The 16,700-nt window shown below is 50.7% G+C and overlaps 1 protein-coding gene and 1 pseudogene across 1 annotated transcript in view; one reads left to right on the top strand and one right to left on the bottom strand.

The window, feature by feature from the left end:
• LOC134965696 (tumor necrosis factor receptor superfamily member 8-like) overlaps positions 1-16,700 on the top strand; it is a 28,172-nt gene that overhangs the window by 4,782 nt on the left and 6,690 nt on the right. Inside the window, exons 3-7 of the mRNA XM_063942008.1 lie at positions 4,155-4,310; positions 4,921-5,014; positions 5,817-6,091; positions 7,954-8,076; positions 15,351-15,376. Of these exons, the coding sequence (XP_063798078.1) occupies positions 4,155-4,310; positions 4,921-5,014; positions 5,817-6,091; positions 7,954-8,076; positions 15,351-15,376 (674 nt within the window). The remainder of the gene's footprint in view (positions 1-4,154; positions 4,311-4,920; positions 5,015-5,816; positions 6,092-7,953; positions 8,077-15,350; positions 15,377-16,700) is intronic.
• Positions 13,403-13,529, bottom strand: LOC134967985 (U8 small nucleolar RNA; annotated as a pseudogene).

Raw genomic sequence — 16,700 nt, 5'->3', positions numbered from 1 at the left:
TATCTCCCCCTTCCCCTCTGGTTATCTCTGCCACATCCACTATCTCCCCTTTCCTCTCTAGTTCTCTCTGCCACATCCACTATATCCCCCTTCCTCTCTGGTTATCTCCCCCGTCCCCTCTGGTTCTCTCTGCCACATCCACTATCCCCCCCCCCTACCCCCCGGTTCTCTCTGCCACATCCACTATCTCCCCCTTCACCCCTGGTTCTCTCTGCCACATCCATTATCTCCCCCCTCCCCACTGGTTCTCTCTGCCACATCCACTATCTCCCTCTTCCCCCTGGTTCTCTCTGCCACATCCACTATCTCCCCCTTCGCCACTGGTTCTCTTTGCCACATCCACTATCCCCCGGTTCTCTCTGCCACATCCACTATCCCCCCCCCCCCCGGTTCTCTCTGCCACATCCACTATCTCCCCCTTCACCCCTGGTTCTCTCTGCCACATCCACTATCTCCCCCTCTAGTTCTCCCTGCCACATCCACTATCTCCCCCCTCCCCACTGGTTCTCTCTGCCACATCCACTATCTCCCTCTTCCCCCTGGTTCTCTCTGCCACATCCACTATCTCCCCCTTCGCCACTGGTTCTCTTTGCCACATCCACTATCCCCCGGTTCTCTCTGCCACATCCACTATCCCCCCCCCCCCCCCCGGTTCTCTCTGCCACATCCACTATCTCCCCCTTCACACCTGGTTCTCCCTGCCACATCCACTATCTCCCCCTTCCCCTCTGGTTATCTCTGCCACATCCACTATCTCCCCTTTCCTCTCTAGTTCTCTCTGCCACATCCACTATATCCCCCTTCCTCTCTGGTTATCTCCCCCGTCCCCTCTGGTTCTCTCTGCCACATCCACTATCCCCCCCCCCCCCCCCGGTTCTCTCTGCCACATCCACTATCTCCCCCTTCACCCCTGGTTCTCTCTGCCACATCCATCATCTCCCCCCCCCCCCCCTGGTTCTCTCTGCCACATCCACTATATCCCCCTTCTTCCCCTGGTTCTCTCTGCCACATCCACTAACTCCCCTTTCTCCCCCTGGTTCTCTCTGCCACATCCACTACCTCCCCCTTCCCACCTGTTCTCTCTGCCACATCCCACTATTCCCCCCCCCCCCAGTTCTCTCTGCCACATCCACTATCTCCCCCTTCACCCCTGGTTCTCTCTGCCACATCCACTATCCCCCCTCCCCCGTTCTCCCTGCCACATCCACTACCTCCCCCTTTCTTCCTGTTCTCTCTGCCACATCCACTATCTCCCCCTCCCGGTTCTCTCTGCCACATCCACTATCCTCCCCTTCCCCCCTGGTTCTCTCTGCCACATCCACTACCACCCCCTACACCCCTGGTTCTCTCTGCCACATCCACTAACTCCCCCTTCACTCCTGTTCTCTCTGCCACATCCACTAACTCCCCCTTCACTCCTGTTCTCCCCCCCCCCCGATTCTCTCTGCCACATCCACTACCTCCCCCTTCCCACCTGTTCTCTCTGCCACATCCACTAACTCCCCCTTCACTCCTGTTCTCTCTGCCACATCCACTATCTCCCCCTCCCCCGGTTCTCTCTGCCACATCCACTATCTCCCCCTTCCCCCCCGGTTCTCTCTGCCACATCCACAACATCCCCCTTCACCTCTGGTTCTCTCTGCCACATCCACTACCACCCCCTTCACCCCTGGTTCTCTCTGCCACATCCACTACCACCCCCTTCACCCCTGGTTCTCTCTGCCACATCCACTACCTCCTCCTTCCCCCCTGGTTCTCTCTGCCACATCCACTATCTCCCCCTTTCCCCCTGGTTCTCTCCCCCTTCCTCTCTAGTTCTCTCTGCCACATCCACTATCCCCCGGTTCTCTCTGCCACATCCACTATCCCCCCCCCCCCCCCCCCCCGGTTCTCTCTGCCACATCCACTATCTCCCCCTTCACCCCTGGTTCTCTCTGCCACATCCACTACCTCCCCCTTCCCCCCTGGTTCTCTCTGCCACATCCACTACCTCCCCCTTCCCCCTTGGTTCTCTCTGCCACATCCACTACCTCCCCTTTCACCCCTGGTTCTCTCTGCCACATCCATTATCTTCCCCTTCCCCACTGGTTCTCTCTGCCACATCCACTATCTCCCCCCTCCCCCGTTCTCTCTGCCACCTCCCCCTTCCCTCCTGTTCTCCCTGCCACATCCGCTACCCCCCCCCCCCCCCCCCCGGTTCTCTCTGCCACATCCACTATCTCCCCCTCCCCCGGTTCTCTCTGCCACATCCACTATCTCCCCCTTCCCCCCGGTTCTCTCTGCCACATCCACTATCTCCCCCTTTCCCCCTGGTTCTCTCTGCCACATCCACTACATCCCCCTTCACTTCTGGTTCTCTCTGCCACATCCACTACAACCCCCTTCCCCCCTGGTTCTCTCTGCCACATCCACTACCTCCCCCTCCCCCCCTGGTTCTCTCTGCCACATCCACTACCTCCCCCTCCCCCGTTCTCCCTGCCACATCCACTACCTCCCCCTTTCTTCCTGTTCTCTCTGCCACATCCACTATCTCCCCCTCCCCCCCTGTTCTCTCTGCCACATCCACTACCTCCCCCTTCCCCCCTGGTTCTCTCTGCCACATCCACTAACTTCCCTTCCCCCCCTGGTTCTCTCTGCCACATCCACTACCTCCCCCCCCCCCCCCCCCCCTGGTTCTCTCTGCCACATCCACTACCTCCCCCTCCCACCCTGGTTCTCTCTGCCACATCCACTATCTTCCCCTTTCCCCCTGGTTCTGTCTGCCACATCTACTGCCGCCCTCTTCCCTCCTCTGCCACACTCACTACCTTCTCCTTCCCCCGTTTCTATCTGCCACATCCACTACCACCCTCTTCCCCCCTGGTTCTCTCTGCCACATCCACTACTACCTCCCTCCCCACCTGCCACATCCACTGCCGCCCCCTTCTCCCCCTGTTCTCTCTACAACATGCACTTCCAGAACCTTCCCCCTTTCCCCCTGGCTGTCTCTTCCATCTCCAGCAGCCCCCCACTACCTATTAGCATAGTGGACAGATGAGATGGGGTGCCACGGAATGAAGCTGGTATATATTTATCCACCCTACAGATTACCAAACCGGGAAGAGATACACGTGCCAGAGTATATGTGATGTTCTGTTTGGTGTTGGTGGTACAGCTTAACCACTTCTTACGTTTACTGAACCAGGTAGAACAACAGGTAACGTCAGACACAGGGATCAAACGGTAGTATATATAGATGGATGCAGCCTGGAGCTTAAGGAGGATTGCTGGGCTTTGTAGTGCCCCGGGCATCTGATATGCAGCTCATGGTTTTAGCTACAGTGGTCAGGGATGGGCAGCCGTGCCGCCCCCTTGTCTTTGTGCCCTGGGTGGCAGCACTGGACAATTCCACCAGTAACAACGTGAGTCCATTACGTGTTTCCCGGGTAGCAGGCGACAAATCTATATCTATTACTGTCACTTTATAGCTGACAGAGCAACAGCACCACCTGCAGGTATGAAATGACATTGCATATATAATACAGGATTTCTGTGTTAACGTCAAGGAGGCTGCACAGAATTATGTTGCCGTAATTATCGTACTCGCACATCAAGAAGCATATTAATTAATTATTGACTCTTATACCCGATAATGATAATTTTTTTTATTTGTCAATAAGAAATGACATATTGCAGGGAAGTACCATTAAACACACACATACAGGGACAGGAGCATCCCGTCCCTGCGATGTGTAAAGTAGAGTGATTGCTGATGCGATCACTGTACTTTCTGCTGCGGGAGGAGGGTGCGCTACTGCGCATGTGCAGTCATCAGACATTACCGGGAAGGGATCGGACTAAGTAGCGGATTGGTCTGGATGTGTCTACAGCGCCACGTCAGATTCTGCCCTGTGTGATATATCACAGCCGGAGGTATAAAGTATATCTGTCACCTACAGCGGAGTCCGCCGTGTTCTGGGATGGGCCAGTAGTTGTGAGAATGAATGCGTTCGCCAGGAAGCCACTCCCACAGAATGGCACTGTCCTCTGTCCCATTAACGACATGCCCTGAAGTCCAGTTACTCATTGTTTTTTTCCCCTTTCATTATGAATTGTGTTCCATGTTCTCGGTTATATAATTTACTATTTACCATGCTTTCATCTCCCCCCCGCAGCCGACTTCCTTGTACCTGTTCAGCACTGTTCCTCCAGCTCCGAGGCAATCTGCGAATGTCAGCCCGGCTACTATTGTCAGACTCCTGTATATAACACGTGTGCCCGCTGCGTGCCTCACACAGAGTGTCCGCCTGGGTATGGCGCAAGGCGCAGAGGTAATAACAAAGCATAGGATATATGGTAGGTGCCTTAGGGTACATGCGGGTGAATATGACTGCAGCCTCGGGGGAGAAGGAAGTCCCAGAATAAGTCCTGAGGGAATAACTACATAACAAGTCACCCCCGCCACTGGCTAAACCCCCAGTAAAGGCAACTCTCCAACCAACCCCGGAACATAGCTTTACTCGCACATGAGATAAGGAGATATAGAAGGAAAAATGAATCTTTACTATTGCGAGAAAGGATGAAAATGCTCTTTAATAATTAATGTTTTCTCCTGAAATGTTAATACTCCAATACAATGACAATGGACAGACAGTATCAGTAACTAAAAATTATACATGTGGTGTTTAAAAGCGACGCGTTTCGCATCTGGCAGTCCACTTCCTCAGGCAATAGAATGAGAAGAGGCTTCACCCCATGTCACGGACTATCTGAATGTGGACATTCCGGGAGCGCATTCAGTAGAGACGCACTTTCCTATAACAGGGCACTCATGCACACGCATTTATTATACATTCTCATTTCCGTCATTCGTGTAACTAGTGGTTCTTTATGTCCCTCTCTGTGAGAAGACTGGAATACTGACGTTGTGTATATTTGCAGGCACAGCTAAGGAGGACACAGAATGTGAGGTGTGCCCTGGTGGTACCTACTCCAGTGTGACATCTGCTACAGGAGGATGTACATCACACACCAAGTGAGTGCGCACTGGCCAGCCATGTGATGATAAAGTGCCCTTGTTCCCCCTCCGCAGTTTTTCCTTATCTGTCTAGTCCACCTCTTAGCTTTTTGAGGACGCCATGCAATTAGCCATTCTAGCTCATAGGCTACATTTGCGCACTAATATTGCGGCCCATACTGACCCTATGAGCACAGCCTGACAGCTATGTGACTCTCCGCACCCTTCAGGTCGCTGCCGCGTTACCCCCTTAGTGTAGGCCAACTGCCACTAGTCTGTAAATGAACGTCTTTGGTAGATTCTGTGCATCGTGGGTAGAAGTTAATGGAGACTTCTGAGACAGCAGGAGCTATCTCAGAAGTAACGCAGAATACCCCAGTCCTCATTAGTCACAATGGGTACTGCGGTCTGGGACAATTAATCAAGCTCCTGAAAAGGTGGGCATTGGAGATGGGCGTATCGTCTATGGGAAGAGCTTGTGTTCCCTCCTCCGCTCCATTCTCTCACCAGCGGCTGCGCAGTGGAAGTGATGGGTCAGAACACTGGCACAGATTACGTGCCTCTGTGATGTCACTACTTTCTAGTGAAATGATTGGTCACTTTCCTGTGTATATTGGTTCTACAACATGGCCGCCCTCATTAATTGTAGATGATGGTCGCATTGTGAGAGATTGTGTAGTGGTGAGTAGCAGCTATCATGTAACACTAGACTCTGATCCATCCATCTACACACCGTAGACAGTTGGACCAACTATGATAACCATATTCTCATGCCTTTGCCAATATATACTTATTTATTTCCCCCCCCCCCCCCCCCCAGCTGTTCCAAGTTAGATCAGCGTACCGCTAAGAAGGGAAATGCCACAGCAGATGCCATGTGTCTAGGTCGTGGACTTTCTGTTTCCATATCAACGGACAGGAATAATCCTCGGGAGAGCACAAGGGTGGAAGACCCTGCAGGGCGAGTCGTCGCTGTGGAGCGAAACGCAAGATATACAACGCCTGGGGTGCGCACACTCCATGTGCTCAGCCAAACCAAATCTCTGACTTCTTCCATGCCTGTTACTCCAACCAAAGCTGGTAGTGATGATACAGGTACGTTATTTTTTCAATATATGAAGAGTTCTCTTAAATTCCCTGAGGAAGGGACACATTAGTTTCAGTTAGACTGGTGTGGGTGATTGCCAAACAACTGCAGAGTGGTATATTCATGCTCAGATCTGTGCAAGTACCACCAAGGTCTACACCTAGAGCAGAAGGCCAAGCATATGCGCTAGTGTAGACATAAGGATTATTGCTTGCTTGTCCACTCTCCCGGAATTTCTGGGAGGCTCTTAGAAATTGGGGGAAGTCTTAGGGTTCCTATAGCCAACTCTCCCGACATCCCGCTGCTTCTTAGGCAAAGTGGCTGAGGCAGGGGACATGACGCGTTTCGCTATGAGTTTTGTTGTGGCCTCTCCCCAGCAATGTAACACCTGAAATTTTGACAAAACATATAATTAGTGTAATATCATTGCTGTACTATGGGGGCCATTTTGACTCGCTCACTGCTTTTTGTCGCAGACGAGCGAACGGGTCCCTACTGCGCATGTGCTGGTGCCGTAGTGCGCCGGAGCATTCCAGACTACCGAAGGCCGTTGCAGGGATGCGATTGCCTCTGCCTGATTGACAGGCAGAGGTGGTCGCTGGGTGGGAGGGGGCGGAATGGTGGCGTTTGGCCGCTGTTTCGTGGGAGCGGTCCGGCCAACGCAGGCGTAGCCGGACCAAACGTGGGGCAGGCCGCAGCGGCTGCGTGACGTCACACGCAGCCGCTGCGGGCCGGTGAGCGATGAATAGCTCCCGGCCAGCTCGTTAAAGCTGCGCTGGCCGGGAGCTACTCTTGAAGTGCAAAGGCATCGCCGCTGTGTGATGCCTTTGCACTTCTGCGCGGGGGGGGGGGGGGGTGTTCGGCACTGACATACGGGGCGGACTAGCCCTGTGCTGGGCGTCCCCCCGCATGTTGGTGTGAATGATCGTAGCTGTGCTAAATTTAGCACAGCTACGATCAACTCGGAATGACCCCCAATGTCCCTGTCATACCCACCTGTATCTTCCTCTCCTTGGTCCTCCCAGAGAGGACGTTGGCCAAGCATGGGTGTTTGATCCCAGTGCCTGTATGCTACTGCTGGTCAGAAGTGTAAACCAGAAGTCAGACCAAAATCCTGGAAAATACTTCATGCACAATTTAGTTCAGTAACAGAAACTATACAAGTATGGGGGGTAATTCAGACCTGATCACTACCAAACGATTTTTGCACTGCTGCGATCGCATAGTCACCACCTACAGGGGGAGTGTATTTTAGCTGTGCAAGTGTGCGATCACATGTGTAGCAGAGCGGTACAAACAGATCTTGTGCAGTCTCTGCGCAGCCCAGGACTTACTCAGCCGCGGCGATCACATCAGCCTGTCCTGGACCGGAATAGATGTCAAACACCCACCCTGCAAACGCTTGGACACGCCTGCGTTTTTTCCAGACAATCCCTGAAAACGGTCAGTTGCCACCCACAAACGCCTTCTTCCTGCCAATCTCCTTGCGATCGCCCGTGCGAACGGATCCATCGCACAAACCCATCGCTGAGCGGCGATCCGCTTTGTACCCGTGCGATGCGCTTGTCTGATTAAGTCCTTAGTGACAACTCTGTAACTTTCATTTCTGCTTAATTGATGAATTGATTGAATATTACAATATTGCAGTGTTTAGAGCAAAGTGTTATTTAGTGTATTGTAGATTTGTTACCTATCCCTAGATTGTAAGCTCTTGTACACTATCATTATGTATTTCTGTAAAATCCTGACATTTTTGCACCAGTCTGTATTGTTGTAATTGGCTGTAGTTCTCTCCCCCTGGTCTGGCGTTACGGAACCCTTGTAGTGCCTTATAAATAAAGATGATGATGATGATGATGATGTTTTCTAGGCAACCTGAACAACGTGTATATGGCAGTTGGAATTACCTGCGTAATAACCCTACTCATAGTATTACTGCTGATCTGGAAGCAGAAGATATGCAGCTTCAAGTTATGGCTAATAATGCGGAAGAGTAAGTGGCAGCTGCCTCATGGTGGGATATTGTATTTGTGTGTCTTTCCCATACTGAACCCTCATTGATGCTTCCAGATAGCCAGAGAAAGTGCAAATGCAGCCACTGATGGACAGGAACGTATGTATCAGTCTTACGTATTAATAAGCATACGTTCCATAGCTGAGAGCAGACATCTTTACATATGTGTAGCAGTAGCAACAGACTTGCGGTTTCCTAGGTAACATAAATATGTAACACACACAGGAGGGTCCATGTATACAAACCAAATATTAGTGATTTATTGGCATTAGTCCTGACGCCGAGCTGGACAGAAATCAGGATTTTGGTACTTACCGATAAATCCCTTTCTCCGATTCCACAGGGGCCACTGGAGCGTAGTTACAATGAGGGAAATAGTAGGCAGTAATTGGGAGCTGGCACTTTAAAAATTCTCACACTGTGGCTAGCTCCTCCCCTACTATCTCCCCTCCAAGCCAGTCTACGTAAAACTGTGCCCGAGGAGAGCTGTAATAAACAAACCGTAAGGTAGAGGAGGTTAATGAAGCCCTGTAAACCAGGATAACACAGACCAAACCTGGAACAGAACCTAACAAACAACCGGCTAGCCCGAACTCAACAAGCAGTCATATGGTGATCTGCAAACCGTTAAGCAAAAAACAAGGAGGAACAGCGCTGGGCGGGCGTCCAGTGGCCCCTGTGGAATCGGAGAAAGGGATTTATCGGTAAGTACCAAAATCCTGATTTCTCCTTCATCCACTAGGGGCCACTGGAGCGTAGTTACAATGGGGACGTCCCAGAGCTCCCAAAACGGGTGGGAGAGCGCTGAGAGTCCTGTAAAACCGCTCGGCCAACTGTGATGCAGAGGCCGCAAAAGTGTCAAACTTGTAGAATTTGACAAAACGAATGGCGGTCCGCCCGACAAAGTATTCATGGAGACCCCATGGGCAGCTGCCCACGAAGGTCCCACAACGCGCGTAAAGTGCGCTGAAATGGAAAACGGAGGCTCCTGAGCAACCGCCAAGAAGACTGTCAGATGTATCCAACAGCCCAGCATATGCTGGGCCCCCGGCTATTTAGTACGGGAGCATCGTACAGAACAAAGAAGAAAAGCCCTTCGTCGAATAGCCTAAGACCGCTGTAGAGAGAGTCGGCGAGCCCTGACAACAGTCAAAGAGGACCGAAAAACACTAATGTCAGATTTATATGAAAAACGGACATCCCCTTTGGAAGAAACGACCGCTGAGGCCGAAGCTCAGCCGGGGGAGTTGCCAATAGAGAACTCCCTGAAAGAGAGCCCGAACTTACGGCCGCCAGGCTAATCTCTTTTGGAAGAAAACCGAAAAAGGCAGAGACCTAAAATTCAGGTCACTGTGGTTTGAAGCGCAGCGGAGCAAAAACTCCCAGAGAAACCAAAGATGATGGCTGAATGTCAACTGAAAGAAGGGGAAAACCCCTTTTACCCTTAGTATGTCCCATACAGTTTTCCAAAAGTGGAAAAAGCGAGAAGAGGTAACAGACTTCTGAAATCGGGGCCCAGTAGGCCTAACCGAACTAGGGAACTCCTCCCTTCTGAGGTCTCGTGAACAGTCACACGGTTAAATGAAAACAGTGTAAGATTGAATAAAGGAAAGGGCCCTGTTGAAGTAGACAGTCCAGTCGAGGTAGGAGCCAAGGCTCCTCTACTGACAACAGGTGTAGCTGTATCTTCAAGTCATGCGTGGCCCAACCAGAGCCACCGAGAGGACTAGCACGCATATTTTCCTCCTGTGTTACCGAAAGAGAGGTAGAAATAGAAAAGGAGGCAGGATAGAATAACCAGAAAACTCCCAGGAGCCCTGGGGGCATACTCGGCTACTGCCGCCAGAGCTCACGTTCGAGAGTCGGAAAGGGTTAAAGAGTCAGTCAGAACGCCCTGAGGTCGATCCGAAATCTCCGCCAACAGCGGACCAGTTGACAAAACTCCGGGAAATGTCCCCTCACCCGGGAGTCTGATCTGGCGGCTTGACCTGGAAAGAAGATTGTTGTCCCCCGCTCAGAGGGGAATGCAGGCGACCAGTCATTGCGTTGCAGCTTGACTGAAGAAATAGAGTACCTGGTGCCGAGGAAGGAAAAATCCTCCGACGGACCGTGTTGAGAAATGTCTACGAGGAGCATAATTTTGGATCCGTGTCGAACCAGAAGCTCCTGGATCCTCCGGATATTCAGAAGCCACCTAATGTACAAAGTGGGATAGTAGTAGTAGATTGTCCCATTAGGGAACCAACGTACTTTCTGCCCTTGGGAAAGATTTATTCTGTGATCTTTCTGAACCCTGTGTGAGTGGAAGAGAGACCGAATGGAAGTGGACTGACAGTGAAAATGAGTATCCTGTAATGCGAATCTGAGAAAAGCCCGTTGAGGAAACCCAACGGAAATCAGTAAACAGGCCTCCCTGCAGACAAGGGACACGTAAAACTCCCTATCTTGTCCAAAACTAGCAATCACAGACTGAAAGGATTCTAAGGCCAGAATAGGCCTGGCCGAGCCCACAGGCTTCAGAACGTGAAAAGAAAACAAAGGCCTGAGAACTGTCCCGATTCAAATGATATCTGAAAAACAGGGATCAACACCCTTTGCGGTTAGAAGCATATGGAGCGCCGACTGCAGTATGACTCTCTTGACTCCTGAGACGGTTGTACTCCAAAATTTAGTCTGTAACCGCCCAAGCCTTCTCAGTACTCTCCGTAGGACCCCGACATGCGCCTACCCTGGGACCCTCCAGGTGGTAGGAAGGTTTGACCTGTAGTAGGTGTATAGGATGACTTAAAGTCAGACTGGACCGAGGATGCTGAACCTCTGCTTCAGCTTTTTGCCCTGAGATCCCCTGGCGACGGAGATATCGCCCGTGTGGAGTCGAAAGCTTGAAAGGGCACGGAAAAATCTAAAGGAAAGACCGGTAAAGGTCTGTCTTGGAGCTGGGGCAGTATTAGGAGAAAGCAAAGTGGACTTACCTCCAATGGTTCAAGAAATCCTGCAGAAAGTTCCTTCCCCTGAACCATCTGCCCCGTAGGATTACATGTTCACCTGTCACAGTCGCAGCCCCAGAGGTCGTCGGGTTAAGACAGCCCAAGCGAAAATGCAGGTTCCGAGTCTGCAGACGTGGAGACCTCCAAAGAACATAAAGCAGAATCGGGATTCTGACCCGTACCAAAGTATCAATTGATCCTGATGCGAAACATCCTGTAACCTATAAGACAATTGTTCCACAACCTACCTGCTCCGGACAAGGTAGAACCCTGCTGCCGTATATGTGCGTTCGATGGATCCCTGAGCAAGGTTGCCTCAGGAAAACGGCAGCTTGTTGGACCGGCGATACATCGAGGGGTATACCCTGGAGAGGTACTGATACCATTTCCTGCCGTCTGCGGGGAAAGGATAGGAAAACAAACATTGTTTGATACCTGAAATTGTGTATTCGGGTGTCTACCGGAGCCTGCCCAGCTCATCCGATACTGGATCAGTCGCTGTCATTTCGTCATCGGCGTTGTACCCTGATGGACCTGACGTGTCCGCCTCCTTTACCTGCAGTATCAGACGAACTGCTGTATAATGCACCTGGATATTCTGAGACACTGGTTCAGACTCCACAGAAAACAGACATCATCAGTATTGTAACATGGAAGGTTAGCAAGGTTCCTTTAGAAACCTGGAGAGGTGAAATGACGTATAAGGTCTCTGGTTAAGAGTGACATTACCTGTATAATCTGAGCTGTTCAAACAGGAGTGTTCTGCAGGTGCGTGGAGGGCTCTGCAGATGGCTCCACCGCATACTTCACACCTAAGAGGGAATTCTTTGACTATCCCAGGTGAGACAAACGAAAGGAGAAAAAGGTGGGTTAAATAAACACAGCCCTATGTAAGGTCTGCACTATAATGTGTGACCGACACGATTCAAATAAACTTTCTGGAGCAGCGGAGACCTGAACCAGTAGCGCTGCGCTGTGGGACAGGAGTCTTAGCCCTAGGCTATAGGAGCTCACCTTAAAGTTGTTGTTTTTTTTTTTGTTTTTTTTGGATTCAAACCTCTGTTCAGATACCCGCTACTAGCGTACTGAGCTACAGCGCTATTTGTCTGATGCCTTACACACATTCCCAAATTACAAATAGCATTAGTAACTAGTGACACCAAGGAATAATAAAGGGAAGGCAACACCCCGCCCTGCGTTGAGGGCTGAAGAGATGGCTGCCCCGCACAATCCCCACCTAACAGGTATTTCTCTGACTGTCCAGGTGATATGAACGAAAGGAGAAAAGGTGGGTTAAAGATGCGTAGCCCTATGTAATGTCTGCAGTATAACCTGCAGTGACAGAGTAGGAGCTTTAAAGTAGGTTTTTGTTGGGATCACAACCCTGGTCCCTGTGTTCAGATGTCCCCGCTACTATCTGATGCCACACACATTCCCCAAATTACAAGTGACATAAAGGAATAATAAAGGGAAGGAGAACCCGGATGGTCACCCAAATGGCGGTTAGCCAGTGATAAAAGCTGGGGAGAAATGTTATGTGGCAAGGCGGTGTTAACTCTTATAACTGAACATCCAATATACATGGGACCTTATCTATTTGTCTCTGAGTATGCAAGATTAGCCCACTAGGCTATAGGAGACACTGCAAATATGAAGCCAGGTCTGTACCTGGATGTGGCAGAGGTTTCCCCTGCAGGGAGGAAATGGCCGCCAGAGTGAAACTCCTCTGGGCTATGAGATAAAATCAATATAATGGATAACTGGATTAGTGCTGAGCCACTCTGACTGCATAGTGTATATTACACTCTCACCAGCACCACCTGTCTGAGCTGTGCATTAAACTCAGATAAATGGCCACTACACTATAACAGTGGCCGGGGAGCGGAGAGCGCTGAGCCCGCTGTACAGAGCGGGAGTTAGCTCCGCCCCCCGGTTATGGCGCCTTATTGAAAACCTATATCTAACGAAGCGGGAAGCGCCCTGTACCCTCCGCTGGACCTGCGAGTCACCGCCGGGGAGCGGGGAGCCCGCTATACAGAGCTAGTAGAGCCCTGTATCTGCGAGCCGCCGCCGGGGAGTGTTGCGCTGTACAGAGCGCGAGTCGCCGCCGGGGAGCAGGGAGCGCTGAGCCCGCTCTACAGAGCGGGACTTAGCTCCGCCCCCTCCGTACAAGGCGCCAAATTTAAAAATTGCTTTGCGCTCCAGCGGGATCCCTGTGCCGGCTCTGAGTCGCGCTGAGCGGGGATCCGTGCGGGTGGTGTGGGGAGCGGAGGGGGGGCCGCACCAATTTATAGACAATGCCCCATTATGATCATGGTATCAGAATGACACACACCCCGTTGTCAGTCAGGGTTGTGCAGGGGATCTGTATATCACATACTCAGCCTCCCCCATTCATCATGTCTGTTTCTCCATAAGGAGGAACAGGTAAGGATACAATGAAGCACTCAGTACATTACAGCCCCAGAGAGCCCTTCTGGAGTGGGTTGTACAACAATAAACAGTGCATTGCTCTAAAAACATAAATCCACCACAAATAAAGTACAGCTCACTCACCACTGCTGCTGTTCTTGGTGGATCGGCCCCGACACGCGCCGCACGCAGCGGTGTCCGGCCGCATATACTTACTGCTGCCCAGCTGCCGGAATCTTCTGCTGGATGGAGTGGCCCAGACACGCGCCGCACGCAGCGGTGTCCGGCCAACTCAGGAGAGCTCAGCGTCTCCCTCAGCCGGGGCCCATCCCGAGCCGCACGCAGCTGCGATGGGACCCCGCCGGCAGCTCCCGCGGTGCAGACTGGCAGTGGCAGAGCTGCCAGTCCGTGCGTGTGTGTGAAGAAAAATAAAATAATAAAGAAAAAAGGAAAAATTTCTTCAGCTAAACCCAAGTGAACCAGCTCACCTCGGGCACTAACTAAGACTGGCTGGGAGGGGAGATAGTAGGGGAGGAGCTAGCCACAGTGTGAGAATTTTTAAAGTGCCAGCTCCCAATTACTGCCTACTATTTCCCCATTGTAACTACGCTCCAGTGGCCCCTAGTGGATGAAGGAGAAATGGGGCAAGCAGTATGCGCTAGTGTAAACGTTTGCAGGGTTGTACGCATCTTGCGGTTCACCCACCGTCTAGCCATATGCTTGGATTTGGCGCTGGTCACCACCATCATTGCACACTTGCAGCAGCCTGTTCTTGCTGCAGAAGATAAACCTGGAGAGAGGGTATTTCCGCTAATTCTGCGGAGGCTGACGCTGCGTGGACGCCCTCACTGAACTCTGCCTACGTGAGAACGCCCAGCTACGCATCTTTAGTCACAAATGGAGGCGTGACTGCATCATCTGCACTTGTGTAACATCAGCTCAGGAGCATGCAAGGCGCAATAACCACGCAAGCTGCACATACAGGCATACATTCTACTCTGTATAATATACCACAGTCACATACAGCCAGAGGCGGATTGGCTATAGGGTTCACAGGGAAGATTCCCAGTGGGCCGACGCACCCGCTGGGCCTGTTTTGTTTGAGGACATGTGGTCCTATTTATAGACATGATGAATAAGATGCCAGACAATTTGCATATATGAAAATGACTTTGCCACTTAGCCTGTGATTGCAGATGATCTAGTGTACGCTCTGTCTGCCTGCTTGGCTGACATATAAGATTGAGTGAATAGTGATTGGGATACGGTTGGTGTAATAAGCAAGAAAATATATCTTTCTAAAGAATTATATAGTTTCCTAAATTCTGAAGATGTATCATATAATGTGCTCATAATATTTAATTTTATTTCTTTTTAACTTCCCCCTTGGTGCTGGACATCCCCTCTATCTGGAAAGTCTTGGGGGGAGGGTGCTGCTGCCACGGCCCATGGCTAGACCTTACACTTCTGGTGCTGCCCATGTGGGGCCACCAGTACAAATTTTTCCAGAGCCGCTTTTTGTTCCCAATCCACCCCTGTGTACAGCTCAGACAGACAGTACGTGCCCCCCATAAGAAGATGACCCTATTATCCTCTGCTGCTACATAGCTAGCTATTGCAGGTACAGCGCTGAAGGGACCGGTCTTAGTAAGGATTGCAGCTCAGGTGACTGCAGGAAGTAATGGAGTGGTGTGTCCGGTAGCGACACATTTTGTGCAGGGTAGAAGGGTATGTTTTTGTGCAGGGTAGAAGGGTATATGTTTTTGTGCAGGGCAGAGGGGTATATGTTGCAGGGTGTGCATAACATAAGCTGCTATGCCTGCAATAACCCCGTCTGTCTGTTTCTTCCTCTAGACTTCTTCCCGTTGAAGTTTTCTGCAGTGAGTATTTCCCAGTTTTGCACAATCCATAGTATACTGTATGCTAAGACATTCAGCATAATATTATTTATCAGTTATTTATATAGCGCACACATATTCCGCAGCGCTGTACAGAGAATATTTGCCCATTCACATCAGTCCCTGCCCCAGTGGAGCTTACAATCTATATTTTACCTATCACATGTGCATGCATACTAGGGTTCATTTTTGTTGGGAGCCAATTTACCAGTATATTTTTGGATTGTGGGAGGAAACCGGAGCACCCGAAGGAAACCCACGCAAGTACGGGGAGAATATACAAACTCCACACAGTTAGGGTCATGGTGGGAATGGAACCCATGACCTCAGTGCTGTGAGGCAGTAATGCTAACCACTACACCATCCATACTGCTGTAATATCACCACTACAGACTTTACTGGTTCCCCCGTCTCCCCCAGTACTTATAGGAGCACACAGGGGCAGATTTATTAACCTGGAGAAGGCATAAGGGAGTGATAAACCAGTGATAAGTGCAAGGTGATAAACGCATCAGCCAATCAGCTCCAATGTGTATATTAACAGTTTGGATCTGATTGGCTGGTGCGTTTATCACCTTGCACTTATCACTGGTTTATCACTTCCTTATGCCTTCTCCAGGTTAATAAATCTGCCCCACTGTACCATAACCAGGGGACGCAGACAATGGACGATACACTGAGATGCAAACAGTAACAATGTATATCAAGAGAAAAATAAAACGTGCGCTATAGGAATAAATGTGAATAGATAATTCTGTACATTGCTCAGTAATATGTGGGTGCCATATAAAATAAGAATTTACTTACCGATAATTCTATTTCTCGGAGTCCGTAGTGGATGCTGGGGTTCCTGAAAGGACCATGGGGAATAGCGGCTCCGCAGGAGACAGGGCACAAAAAAGTAAAGCTTTACTAGGTCAGGTGGTGTGCACTGGCTCCTCCCCCTATGACCCTCCTCCAGACTCCAGTTAGGTACTGTGCCCGGACGAGCATACACAATAAGGGAGGCATTTTGAATCCCGGGTAAGACTCATACCAGCCACACCAATCACACCGTACAACTTGTGATCTAAACCCAGTTAACAGTATGACAACAGAAAGGGCCTCTTAAAGATGGCTCCTTAACAATAACCCGAATTAGTTAACAATAACTATGTACAAGTATTGCAGATAATCCGCACTTGGGATGGGCGCCCAGCATCCACTACGGACTCCGAGAAATAGAATTATCGGTAAGTAAATTCTTATTTTCTCTATCGTCCTAAGTGGATGCTGGGGTTCCTGAAAGGACCATGGGGATTATACC

This window comes from Pseudophryne corroboree, chromosome 10 (genome assembly GCF_028390025.1).
Source record: "Pseudophryne corroboree isolate aPseCor3 chromosome 10, aPseCor3.hap2, whole genome shotgun sequence".
NCBI classification, from domain to species: domain Eukaryota; kingdom Metazoa; phylum Chordata; class Amphibia; order Anura; family Myobatrachidae; genus Pseudophryne; species Pseudophryne corroboree.
This window is presented reverse-complemented; position numbering and strand designations above follow the sequence as displayed.